General features: G+C 52.0%; 1 protein-coding gene across 5 annotated transcripts in view; it reads right to left on the reverse strand.

The window, feature by feature from the left end:
- LOC116956743 (TRAF2 and NCK-interacting protein kinase-like) overlaps nucleotides 1-12,002 on the reverse strand; it is a 136,075-nt gene extending 124,073 nt beyond the window's left edge. For all 5 annotated transcript variants that reach the window (XR_012931430.1, XR_012931429.1, XR_012931431.1 and 2 more), the window contains exon 1: nucleotides 10,673-12,002. Coding sequence is in view for 2 of the 5 variants with exons in the window: in XM_076057959.1 (XP_075914074.1) it covers nucleotides 10,673-10,732 (60 nt within the window). In the remaining 3 variants the exon portion in view is untranslated. The remainder of the gene's footprint in view (nucleotides 1-10,672) is intronic.
- Nucleotides 12,003-14,011: the final 2,009 nt, after the last annotated feature.

Here is a 14,011-nt window from a genome sequence, read left to right on the forward strand (position 1 = left end):
TCTTCACGTTCTGTAGATGTAGATGCCACTCGTTCTTCACGTTCTGCCGATGTAGATCCCACTGGTTCTTCACGTTCTGCAGATGTAGATGCCACTGGTTCTTCACGTTCTGCAGATGTAGATGCCACTGGTTCTTCACGTTCTGTAGATGTAGATGCCACTGGTTCTTCACGTTCTGCAGATGTAGATGCCACTGGTTCTTCATGTCCCACGCGGCCACGGTTTGACCCAAAAGTTAAAACCGAACCAGGTCCGAGGGCTCCGCACCGTTCAAGTCTGGACATTCGCCTACAAAACGACTTTTTTATTTTCTCCCCGTCTAATAGAGGACCGGGTTACCACCTTGCACACACAATGGGCACTGCTGTGGCTAGGAGATGTTAACTACCTCGCCTGATATACAGGAAGTCGTGGGTTCGATCCCGACCCTGACGACGTCTGCTGTATATTTGGAGTTTGCATCTCTCCCTCTCACCATCATCACGGTGACTATGAGATGTTAACTACCTCGCCTGGTATACAGGAAGTCGTGGGTTCGATCCCGACCCTGATGACGCCTGCTGTATATTTGGAGTGTCTCTCCCTCTCACCATCATCACGGTGGCTATCAGATGTTAACTACCTCGCCTGGTATACAGGAAGTCGTGGGTTCGATCCCAACCCTGACGACGCCTGCTGTATATTTGGAGTTTGCATCTCTCCCTCTCACCATCATCACGGTGGCTATGAGATGTTAACTACCTTGCCTGGTATACAGGAAGTCGTGGGTTCGATCCCGACCCTGACGACGCCTGCTGTATATTTGGAGTTTGCATCTCTCCCTCTCACCATCATCACGGTGGCTATGAGATGTTAACTACCTCGCCTGGTATACAGGAAGTCGTCGGTTCGATCCCGACCCTGACGACGCCTGCTGTATATTTGGAGTTTGAGTCTCTCCCTCTCACCATCATCACGGTGGCTATGAGATGTTAACTACCTCGCATGGTATACAGCAAGTCGTGTTTTCGATCGTCAGATACTGACAATGCCTGCGATAGTTTAACACCCCAATAAGGAGGCTTTCACGACCAATATTATCCATAAAATAGGTTCTTACACGTTTTTTATTAACTCACTCTGTCTGCTGTTGTTGTTCTTGTTGTATCCTCAAATCTTGTAACTCAATTGTAACCCACTTCCCAATGTGATATCGACTGAAAACTTGGAATGCTTATGTCATACTGATGACAATACTATATTCTATCATAAAAAATATATATTTTGAAACAATCTTTTTACACACTTTCATTTAACTCACTCTGTCTGTTGTTGTATCCTTAAATCTTGCGACTCAATTTTAAACCACTTCCCAACGTGATATCGACTACAAACTTGGTATACTGATGTCATACTGATGACAATACTATATTCTATCATAAAAAATAAAAACATACATTTTAAAACATTATTTTTTATATCTTACGTTTCGGCTTTTGGCTCTTAATTGTTCACGCTCAACTGACGTTGGCTGTGATTGGCCACGGCCCCCCTTACGTCGGTGGCAAGTTTCGAGGTCACTTCCTGGAGTCATGGTGGAGTTCTTCCATTGCTCGCACGGTACATTTCATTAAAGCGTGTTTAAAAAAAAATTTTTTACTTTTTTTTGGGGGTTACATCGCGTGAATGTACAAGTGTCGTTAAACCCGCCACGGCCAATCAGTAAAGGTTTGACACGTAAAGAAGACATGCAAACTCGCCGACTAGTTTAAACCCACGACATTTACACTTCGTGGATATTCGGAGTTTTTGCGTCTCTCTCCCTGTCCCCGTGGCCGCGCGGATTTCCCTTCGCGTCCCCCGATTTTTATCCCCCCCACATTCAGAATCAACGTCGCGCGTTTAAAGAGTCTTTGGCTGCTGCTGCTGCTGCTATAAATGTCCACACGATGATGATGATAGCCGTCACTTTGTTCGAGCCTGATATCATTTGCGATGGCCAGGTCGGGGCTGAACAAAAGCGCCACGTAGCAGCCCGCGTGTTAGGGCCTTTACTATACCGCTAAAATAAAATAATGGTTTTAGTTTAACAATGTGATGCAATCCTTCGGCCGACAGCAAGCAACGCCCATGTTCATTCGGCACGGTGGCCAGGAGATGTTAACTACCTCGCCTGGCATACAGGATGTCGTGGGTTTGATCCTTGGACCCTGACGCCTGCTGCTGTATATTTGGAGTCTGCGTATCTCTCTCTCTCACCATCATCACGGTGCCCAGGAAATGTTAACTACCTCGCCTGGTATACAGGATGTCGTGGGTTCGATCCTTGGACCCTGACGCCTGCTGCTGTATATTTTGGAGTCTGCGTGTCTCTCTCTCTCACCATCATCACGGTGCCCAGGAAATGTTAACTACCTCGCCTGGTATACAGGATGTCGTGGGTTCCATCCTTGGACCCTAACCCCTGCTGTATATTTTGGAGTCTGCGTGTCTCTCTCTCACCATCATCATCACGGTGGCCAGGAGATGTTAACTACCTCGCCTGGTATACAGGATGTCGTGGGTTCCATCCTTGGACCCTGACCCCTGCTGTATATTTTGGAGTCTGCGTGTCTCTCTCTCTCTCTCACCATCATCATGGTGCCCAGGAAATGTTAAAAACCTCGCCTGGTATACAGGAGGTCGTGGGTTCCATCCTTGGACCCTGACGCCTGCTGTATATTTTGGAGTCTACATGTCTCTCTCTCACCATCACGGTGCCCAGGAAATGTTAACTACCTCGCCTGGTATACAGGATGTCGTGGGTTCCATCCTTGGACCCTGACGCCTGCTGTATATTTTTGAGTCTGCGTGTCTCTCTCTCACCATCATCATCACGGTGGCCAGGAGATGTTAACTACCTCGCCTTGTATACAGGATGTCGTGGGTTCCATCCTTGGACCCTGTCGCCTGCTGCTGTATATTTTGGAGTCTGCGTGTCTCTCTCTCACCATCATCATCACGGTGGCAAGGAGATGTTAACTACCTCGCCTGGTATACAGGATGTCGTGGGTTCCATCCTTGGACCCTGACGCCTGCTGCTGTATATTTGGAGTCTACGTGTCTCTCTCATCATCATTACGGTGGCTAGATGTTAAAAACCTCGCCTGGTATACAGGAGGTCGTGGGTTCGATTCTCGGACCTTGACGCCTGCTGTATATTTTGGAGTCTGCGTGTCTCTCTCTCTCTCTCCCTCTCTCCACGATGCCGCGTGGTTTTTTTCTCTCCGGCTCCTCCAGGTTTCCTCCTCCACGTTTAGAATCGGCATCACAAGTTTAAGAGTTGAAGATGATGGAGAGCCGCGCTGCCACTTTGCTCGAGCTGCTATCATCCGCGATGGCCCGGTCGGGGCTGAACAAAAGCGCCACGTGGCAGCAGCCCGCGTCTGGGCCCTTCAACTACACCGCGGAAATAAAAATAATGGTTCGGGTTGAACAATGTGATGCAATCCTCCGGCCGACGGCAAGCAACCGCAACCTGCTCATTCGGCGCGCTCATTTGCAACCGCACAAGGTCCTTCGATTTGCCACTCGCGGCCAACTCGAGGCGGGACGAAAACCCCCGCCGCTCGATGACACAACCGAGCACACGCTTGGCCCAGTTCGAGTCGAAACGACAAAACCCCAACGTCAACGAGCACAACAAACAAAAAACTCCCCGTGACCGCCAGCTTCCGAACCGTCAAAGCGAACACGGCGGATAGCCCTTTGGTTCTGTTCGGTAAAGTCACGCAGGGTAAAAATAATATAAAATAACAAAAAAAATCACGACGTTTCGGCCAACTCAAGGCCAACTTGAGGCGGGACGAAAACCCCCGCCGCTCGATGACACAACCGAGCACACGCTTGGCCCAGTTCGAGTCGAAACGACAAAACCCGGGCAACCAGCGATTCCCAACGTCAACGAGCACACCAAACAAAAAACTCCCTGTGACCGCCAGCTTCCGAACCGTCAAAGCGAACACGGCGATTAGCTCTTTGGTTCTGTTCGGTAAAGTCACGCAGGGTAAAAATAACAATAAAATAACAAAAAAAAATCACGACGTTTACAGCCACAGCACAAGTGGCCTTCATCAGGTTGAAGGGACTGGACTGTCCAATCACGAAAGCTTCAAAAATCTAGAACACAATGATTATTATTATTATTTATCGTTGTTGTCACCGTTATAATCCGTCGGTTTCAAAATGAGTCATTAATCCGCCCCGGCACGCCGATCTCAGCCGCGCGCATAAAATCGCCGATCCGGCAAACGCCACGGACGGCGGGCAGGCGGGGACCCCCCCCCCCCCGTAAGCGGCGTTCGGTGTGTTGGTGTGTTGGTGTGTTGGTGTGTTGGTGTGTTAGTGTGTTAGTGTGTTGATGTGTTGGTGTGTTGGTGTGTTGGTGTGTTGGTGTGTTGGTGTGTTGGTGTGTTAGTGTGTTAGTGTGTTAGTGTGTTGATGTGTTGGTGTGTTGGTGTGTTAGTGTGTTAGTGTGTTGATGTGTTGGTGTGTTGGTGTGTTGGTGTGTTGGTGTGTTGATGTGTTGGTGTGTTGGTGTGTTGGTGTGTTGATGTGTTGGTGTGTTGATGTGTTGGTGTGTTGGTGTGTTGGTGTGTTGGGGGGGGGGGGGCGGCGGACGCTCAACATTTTCCGCCCGCGTCCTCAAGTTCCTACGTTCGTCGCCCGCACGCGGTCGACCGAAATCCACGTTTGGGCCGTCAGGTCTCCGGTTGCCGGGTGGTCCGGGCAATCGCCGATACAATCCGGTCGCTTCGGTCGCTCGCAGGCGCTCGCCCAGTTCCGAACCGAAACCATTTTCGAATTTCGCCACGCGGTTTTAAAAGGCCTCACCGAGCAACCACCCCTGGGCTATCACAAACCGGTAGCTCAACGAAGTGGCCCATGTGACCATCACCACCATCGTCGCGTGGAAATTTATAGCGGTAGCCAAATACACTCTCTTGAATGTGGTGACGTTCATTATAAATGAGGAGGAGGGGGGGGGGAGGGGGGGAAGAAACCGGAGGACCCGGAGAAAAATCCACGCAAACCACCACGGGAAGGAGACACGAACACTTCAAATATACAGCAGCAGGCATCGTCAGGATCGGGATCGAACCCACGACCTCCTGTAGACCAGGCGAGGTAGTCAACATCTCCTAGCCACCGTGATGATGATGATGATGAGAGAGAGAGAGACGCAGGCTTCAAATATACAGCAGCAGGTATCGTCAGGGTTGGGATAGAACCCATGACCTTCTGCGCACCGGGCGAGGTAGTTAACATCTCCTCGCAAGGATTATGATGATGAGAGAGAGACAATGCAAACTCCAAATATACAGCAGCAGCAGGCATCGCCAGGGTCAGGATTGAACCCAAGACCTCCTGCGCACCAAGCGAGGTAGTCAACATCTCCTAGCCACAGTGATGATGATGATGAGAGAGAGAGACGCAGACTCCAAATATACAGCAGCAGGCGTCGGGATCGAACCCACGACCTCCTGTAGGCCAGGCAAGGTAGTCAACATCTCCTAGCCACCGTGACGATGAGAGAGAGAGACACGCAGACTTCAAATATACAGCAGCAGGCATCGTCTGGGTCGGGATCGAACCCATGCCCCTCTGTGCACCGGGCGAGGTAGTCAACATCTCCTTGCCACCGTGATGATGATGATGATGAGAGACACCACAAACTCCAAATATACAGCAGCAGGCATCGTCAGGGCTGGGATAGAACCCATGACCTTCTGCACACCGGGCGAGGTAGTTAACATCTCCTCGCAAGGATTATGATGATGAGAGTGAGACACTACAAACTCGAAATATACAGCAGCAGGCATCGTCAGGGCTGGGATAGAACCCATGACCTTCTGCGCACCGGGCGAGGTAGTTAACATCTCCTGGCCACCGTGATGATGATGATGAGAGAGACACGCAGACTCCAAACATACAGCAGCAGGCGTCAGGGTTGGGATCGAACCCACGACCTCCTGTAGACCAGGCGAGGTAGTCAACATCTCCTAGCCACCGTGATGATGATGAGAGAGAGACACAGACTTCAAATATACAGCAGTAGGCATCGTCAGGGTCGGGATCGAACCCACGACCACCTGTATACCAGGTGAGGTAGTTAACATCTCCTAGCCACCGTGATAACGATGATGAGAGAGAGAGACACGCAGACTTCAAATATACAGCAGCAGGCATCGTCAGGGTCGGGATCGAACCCAAGACCTCCTGCGCACCTGGCGAGGGAGTTAACATCTCCTAGCCACAGTGATGATGATGATGAGAGAGAGAGAAGCAGACTCCAAATATACAGCAGCAGGCGTCAGGGGTCGGGATCGAACCCACGACCTCCTGTATACCAGGCAAGGTAGTCAACATCTCCTAGCCACCGTGATGATGAGAGAGAGAGAGACACGCAGACTTCAAATATACAGCAGCAGGCATCGTCAGGGCTGGGATAGAACCCATGCCCTTCTGTGCACCGGGCGAGGTAGTTAACATCTCCTCGCAAGGATTATGCTGATGAGAGTGAGACAATGCAAACTCCAAATATACAGCAGCAGGCATCGCCAGGGTCAGGATTGAACCCAAGACCTCCTGCGCACCAGGCGAGGTAGTTAACATCTCCTTGCCACCGTGATGATGATGATGAGACACCACAAACTCCAAATATACAGCAGCAGGCGTCTTCAGGGTCGGGATCGAACCCACGACACCTCCTGCGCAACCGGGCGAGGTAGTTAACATCTCCCTGCCACCGCTCGTACCAAATCACACCTCCTCAAATCGCGCAGTCCATCGAGGGCCGCCTGACCTAGGGCCCTCTTGGCGAGCCACCGTGACCTGTGGAGGAGGAAGTTACCCCAACCCGTACCTCTCCTCCCTCCACACCGCGTGAAGGCAAAACAATTCCTCCCAAGGCTCCACACCACCGCAGACTCCGCACACCGCTACACCAGAGCTACTCATTTGAAAGTACACACAGGTAACAAAGGTCCCCCGTGTAGCCTCTTAATAAGGCTTGTCGGGGCAAGTGCTGTTAGTAGCGAGCAGCACCTGTTAAGGCTACCGGCACTCTGTGGCAACACGAGGTGGGGGTTGGGTGGCTAACCAGCACCACGCCCGGCCGCCTTTGTCTCTCCCCCCCCCCCCAGTAGCGATGTTTACACATCACACCAGGTACTCGTTTGATGCCGAGTCGACCTAGGGGAGGCCCAGGCAAGGGTCAAATAATCGTCAATGGGTGTTGGCCGTGAGCGGGAATCGAACTCGGGTCGCCGGGTTCGTAAGCGCTGCGTAGCGCTAACCGCTGCACCACCGCTCCCCCCACACAGACACACATACAGACACACACACACGCGCGCACACACAACACGGCAAATATTCACACATGTCACACGTCTCAAAAGACAAAGAGACACGCACGTTCCACATTTCACAACAGTCACCTCACACCCACACACACAATAACACAGACACACACAATACCACACACATTAACACATTAACACACCGATACATGACACACACACAGACACACATTAATACACACATTAACACACAGACACATGACACATTGACACACACAAACACACATTGACACACACACATTAACAGACACAATGCCACACACATACAATGATACACATTAACACACACACCGACACATGACACACACACAGACACACATTAACACACACACCAACACATGACACACATTGACCACACACATTAACAGACACAATGCCACACACATACAATGATACACATTAACACACACACCGACACATGACACACACACAGACACATGACACACAGACACACATTAACACACATTAACACACACACCAACACATGACACACATTGACCACACACATTAACAGACACAATGACACACACACACATTAACAGACACAATGACACACACACATTAACAGACACAATGACACACACACACATTAACAGACACAATGACACACACACATTAACAGACACAATGACACACACACATTAACAGACACAATGACACACACACACATTAACAGACACAATGACACACACACACATTAACAGACACAATGACACACACACATTAACAGACACAATGACACACACATTAACAGACACAATGACACACACATTAACAGACACAATGACACACACGCATTAACAGACAATGACACACACACATTAACAGACAATGACACACACACATTAACAGACACAATGACACACACACACATTAACAGACACAATGACACACACACATTAACAGACACAATGACACAAACACATTAACAGACACAATGACACACACACATTAACAGACACAATGACACACACACATTAACAGACACAATGACACACACACACATTAACAGACACAATGACACACACACACATTAACAGACACAATGACACACACATCAACAGACACAATGACACACACATCAACAGACACAATGACACACACACATCAACAGACACAATGACACACACAGACACAATGACACACAGACACACACAGACACAATGACACAGACAATGACACACAGACACAATGACACACAGACACACACAATGACACACAGACACACACAATGACACACAATGACACACACAGACAATGACACAGACAATAAGACACAGACAATAAAACACACGCAATAACACACACAGACGCAATAACACCCACAGACGCAATAACACCCAGACGCAATAACACACACACATTAACAGACACAATGACACATTAACAGACACAATGACACACACAGACACAATGACACACACAGACACAATGACACACACACAATGACACACAGACAATAACACAGACAATAACACAGACAATGACACAGACAATGACACAGACAAAATAACACACAATAACAGAGACACAATAACACACAGACGCAATAACACACACAGACACAATAACACACACAGACACAATAACACACACATCCTCAGACAAAGAACCCCCCCGTGTAGCCTCAACAGTCTGTAGGGGCAAGTGCTGTTAGTAGCGAGTAGCAGCAGCAGCTATGAAGGTAGACACAGACAAAGGTCCCCCGTGTAGCCTCTAACAGACTGTAGGGGCAAGTGCTGTGAGTAGCGAGTAGCAGCAGCGCCTATGAAGGTAGATACAGACAAAGGTCCCCCGTATAGCCTCTACAGGCTGTAGGGGCAAGTGCTGTTAGTAGCGAGTAGCAGCACCTATGAAGGTAGACACAGACAAAGATCCCCCGTGTAGCCTCTACAGACTGCTGGGGCAAGTGCTGTTAGTAGCGAGTAGCAGCAGCACCTATGAAGGTAGACACAGACAAAGATCCCCCGTGTAGCCTCTACAGACTGCTGGGGCAAGTGCTGTTAGTAGCGAGTAGCAGCAGCACCTATGAGGGCTACCGGCACTGTGGCACACGAGGTGGTGGGTGGCCAGCACCACGCCCGGCCGCCTTTGTCTCCCCCATTGGCGACGTTTTACACCATATTACCAGGTACTCATTTGAGGCCGAGCCGACCTAGGGGAGGACCCAGGTTCAGATAATCGTCACCGACGTTGGCCGTGAGCGGGAATCGAACTCGGGTCGCCGGGTTCGTAGCGCAGCGGTGCAGCGCTAACCACTGCACCACCGCTCCCCCCACACAACACACCCCAGAGTCAGGCCTACCCCTTCCTCGGCATCCCTCGCAAAGCCCCCATTCTTGCCTGACCCCTCGTACCGACCGGGGTCGCACCTCGCCGGCAGGGACCGGAACCCTTCACACCTCCCCCCTAACCACTGCACCACCGCTCCCCCCACACAACACACACCCCAGAGTCAGGCCTACCCCTTCCTCGGCATCCCCCTCAAACCCCCCACTCTTGCCTGACCTCTCGTACCGACCGGGTAAGCACCTCGCCGGCAGGGACCGGAACCCTTCACACCTCCCCCCTAACCACTGCACCACCGCTCCCTCACACAACACACACCCCAGTCAGGCCTACCCCTTCCTCGGCATCCCTCGCAAAGCCCCCACTCTTGCCTGACCTCTCGTACCGACCGGGTAAGCACCTCGCCGGCAGGGACCGGAACCCTTCACACCTCCCCTCCTAACCACTGCACCACCGCTCCCTCACACAACACACACCCCAGAGTCAGGCCTACCCCTTCCTCGGCATCCCTCGCAAAGCCCCCACTCTTGCCTGACCTCTCGTACCGACCGGGTAAGCACCTCGCCAGCAGGGACCGGAACCCTTCACACCTCCCATCCTAACCACTGCACCACCGCTCCCCCCACACAACACACACCCCAGAGTCAGGCCTACCCCTTCCTCGGAATCCCCCTCAAACCCCCCACTCTTGCCTGACCTCTCGTACCGACCGGGTAAGCACCTCGCCGGCAGGGACCGGAACCCTTCACACCTCCCCTCCTAACCACTGCACCACCGCTCCCCCCACACAACACACACCCCAGAGTCAGGCCTACCCCTTCCTCGGCATCCCTCGCAAAGCCCCCACTCTTGCCTGACCACTCGTACCGACCGGGGTCGCACCTCGCCGGCAGGGACCGGAACCCTTCACACCCTCCCTCCCCACCTCACAAATCCGACACCACAACCACAACAACAACCACCACCACAACAATGACCACGAACTGCAACCTTAAACGTCTCACCTTGAGGGCAGAGAGGTCAATCTCGTCCAAGCTTCGAGCTGGAGAGTCGTTAGCCATCATTTTCCAATCCGGTTCTCCGGTAGAATATGAAGAAATCTCTCCGTCTTCGCTGTATTTCTCTCTCTCTTCTTCTTCTCCGGTATCAATGAAACAACTAAAACGATGAATTAATCTTTTTTTTTGCCCGACTTGCCAATTCGCATAAGCCGCCGATTAAATCGCTTGCTTTGTCTAAACAAAGAATAGCAAGCCCTCGTTTTAAACTGCGCCTTTGAACGACTGGCTGAATGAATGTCGAAGCGAACACGTTTATTGTGTCGCGTTCCAGATGCCCGGGGCCACTAACGTTTTAAACACCACGCGTCTAAAGCTAGCTATTCAGAGTCGCTGCAACAACAACGATGATGATGATGCTGATGGGGAAGAAGAATTTGAAAAAAAAAAAATTACAGAACGACAAATCTGGGGTTTACGGTTACAAAAAAAAAATTGAACAAAAAAAATTCAAAGGGGTTTCAAAAATCTACGTAAAGGATTCCGTAGAATTTTTTTTTACAAATTTTTGCGCGTTAACGTGAGGCTCTGTGTGGATTGTTACCAAACTGCTCTGTTTAGAACAGCAACCACGGTCAACAACAGCAGCAGCGGACGAATGAATATCCCACCACCACCACCAAGCGCAGTGTCACGATCTCGCAGCGTCAATCACCACCAAGTTAATTGGTCCATTAACATTAATTGGGATGCACGCGCGAAATTAATAAGTGGTTTGGATTTACCCGCCGCCGCTTATTGTTGTTGTTGTTGCTGATGCCTGCTGCTGCTGCTGTTGTTGTTGATCGGGATTGAGATATCGACGGTTAACAGTTTCGGGCTAAAGCGGACACTCTGGGAATGAATGAACGCGCGTTGTTGGCCCGTTTTTGGTTGGTTGGGTTGGTTTGTTGTTGATTGTTGTTGTTGGTCGAGGTTGTCTGTGCCTGCTGGCGGGGCGCGGTCGTTAACAGCAGCCGCCGCCGCCGCTGCCGCTGTCGTTCCTCCTTCTCCTCCTTCTTCTCCTCGTCGACGTTTCAGGCCACCTCCTTCTCCTCTCGTTCCTTCACGGCCATTGCACGACCGAACGCGGGCGGTGGCAGCAGCAGCAGCAGCAACAACCCCACCACCACCACCAACCCACCACCACCACCACCCACACACCCAATGCTCTTCTTGCTTTAACCCCCCCCCGCACAATAGGCAGGGGCGGTGTGGTGGTGGTAGCAGCAGCAGCAGCCACCGGCTATACCGCGGAGGGAGAGGGAAAGAGACAGAGAGGGAAGTTGGTGGGGGCGAGGTTTTTTTTTTGTTTATATACCGCGGAGGTAACACGTAGGGCGGGGCTCTAAGCAGAGGGGGGGGGGGGGGTTTGTGGGCGGGGTTTAGTCGCGTCGAGCGGCTGTGATAGGGCGGAGCGGGTCGGTTGTGGGCGTGGTCAATGAAGTTTATGGGCGGGGTAGCCAGCAAGCAGGCCAACCCAACGCCCGGGCTGGAGGAGGCGGGCGATACCGCGGAGGGAGAGGGAAAGAGAGACAGAGGAGGAGTGGTTGGTAGGGGGGAGGGGCGAGGTTTTTTTGTTTATATACCGCGGAGGTGCGTGGGCGGGGCTTAAACGAGGGGTGTGGGCGGGGTTTAAGTCGTATCGCTGCGGTTGTGGATAGGGCCAGCGAATTGGTGTGGGCGTGGGTCAATGAGGTTTATGGGCGGGGCAGCAGCAGCCACCAACCACCCGGGTTAAGGAGGCGACGATACCGTGGACGGAGGCAGGAGAGTGGTGGGGGGGGCGAGGATTTTTTTGTTTATATACCGCAGAGGTGCGTGGGCGGGGCTAAGCAGGGTTTATATGTGGGCGGGGTTTAGTCGCGTCGCGCGGTTGTGATAGGGCCAGCGGGTTGTTTGTGGGCGTGGTCAATGAGGTTTATGGGCGGGGCAGCAGTAGACAGACAACCATCCCCTCGGGCTAAGGTGGCGGCGATACCGCAGAGTGAGACAGAGAGAGGAGTGATGGGGTGAGGGCGAGGTTTTTTTTGTTTATATACCGCGGAGGTGCGTGGGCGGGGCTAAGCAGGGGGCGGGGTTTAGTCGCGTCGCGCGGTTGTGATAGGGCGGGCGAGTTATTGTGGGCGTGGTCAATGAGGTTTATGGGCGGGGCAGCAGCAGACAGACAACCATCCCCTCGGGCTAAGGTGGCGGCTATACCGCGGAGTGAGACAGAGAGAGGAGTGGCGGGGCTCGAGGTTTTTTTTTGTTTATATACCGCGGAGGTGCGTGGGCGGGGCTAAGCAGGGGGTCGTGGGCGGAGTTTAGTCGTGTAGCAGGGCTGTGATAGGGCGAGCGGGTTAGTGTGGGCGTGGTTAATGATGTTTATGGGCGGGGCCAGCAGACAGACAACCCATCCCCCCGGGCTAAGGTGACGGCGATACCGCAGAGTGAGACAGAGAGAGGAGTGGTGGGGGGCGAGGTTTTTTATTGTTTATATACCGCGGAGGTGCGTGGGCGGGGCTAAGCAGGGGGTTGTGGGCGGGGTTTAGTCGCGTCGCGCGGCTGTGATAGGGCGGGCGAGTTAGTGTGGGCGTGGTCAATGAGGTTTATGGGCGGGGCCAGCAGCAGACACCAATCCCACGGGCCTAAGGTGACTGCGATACCGCTGAGTGAGACAGAGAGAGGAGTGGTGGGGGGGGGCGAGGTTTTTTTTGTTTATATACCGCGGAGGTGCGTGGGCGGGGCTAAGCAGGGGGTCGTGGGCGGAGTTTAGTCGTGTAGCAGGGCTGTGATAGGGCGAGCGGGTTAGTGTGGGCGTGGTTAATGACGTTTATGGGCGGGGTAGCAACAGCAGCCACCAGCACCTGGGCGGAGGCGGCGGCGATACCGTGGACGGAGACGGAGAGGAGTGGGTGGGGCGGGGCGAGGTTTTTTTTGTTTATATACCGCGGAGGTGCGTGGGCGGGGCTAAGCAGGGGGTTGTGGGCGGGGTTTAGTCGCGTCGCGCGGCTGTGATAGGGCGGGCGAGTTAGTGTGGGCGTGGTTAATGAGGTTTAATGGGCGGGGCAACAGCAGCTTTCGTTACTGCACGGAAATCATAATCTTTGGTTCTTTCGGTAAAGTCACGTAGATAGGAAATATTTTTTTTTCTTAATTTTTTATTTAATTTTCTATCTACGGCACTTTATGGAAAGAACACATTTTCACAGCAAATTTTCTTGCTGTGGTTTTCACACCTGATGATGATTGCTTGCGTTGCAATCGAAACGTCGTGAGAATTTTATTGTTTTATATTTTTATTATTATTTTATTGTTTCCCTT

This window comes from Petromyzon marinus (genome assembly GCF_048934315.1).
Source record: "Petromyzon marinus isolate PM22_M1 ecotype Great Lakes invasive population chromosome 67 unlocalized genomic scaffold, UKy_Petmar_22M1.pri1.0 chr67_unloc.1, whole genome shotgun sequence".
Classification (NCBI taxonomy): Eukaryota; Metazoa; Chordata; class Hyperoartia; order Petromyzontiformes; family Petromyzontidae; genus Petromyzon; species Petromyzon marinus.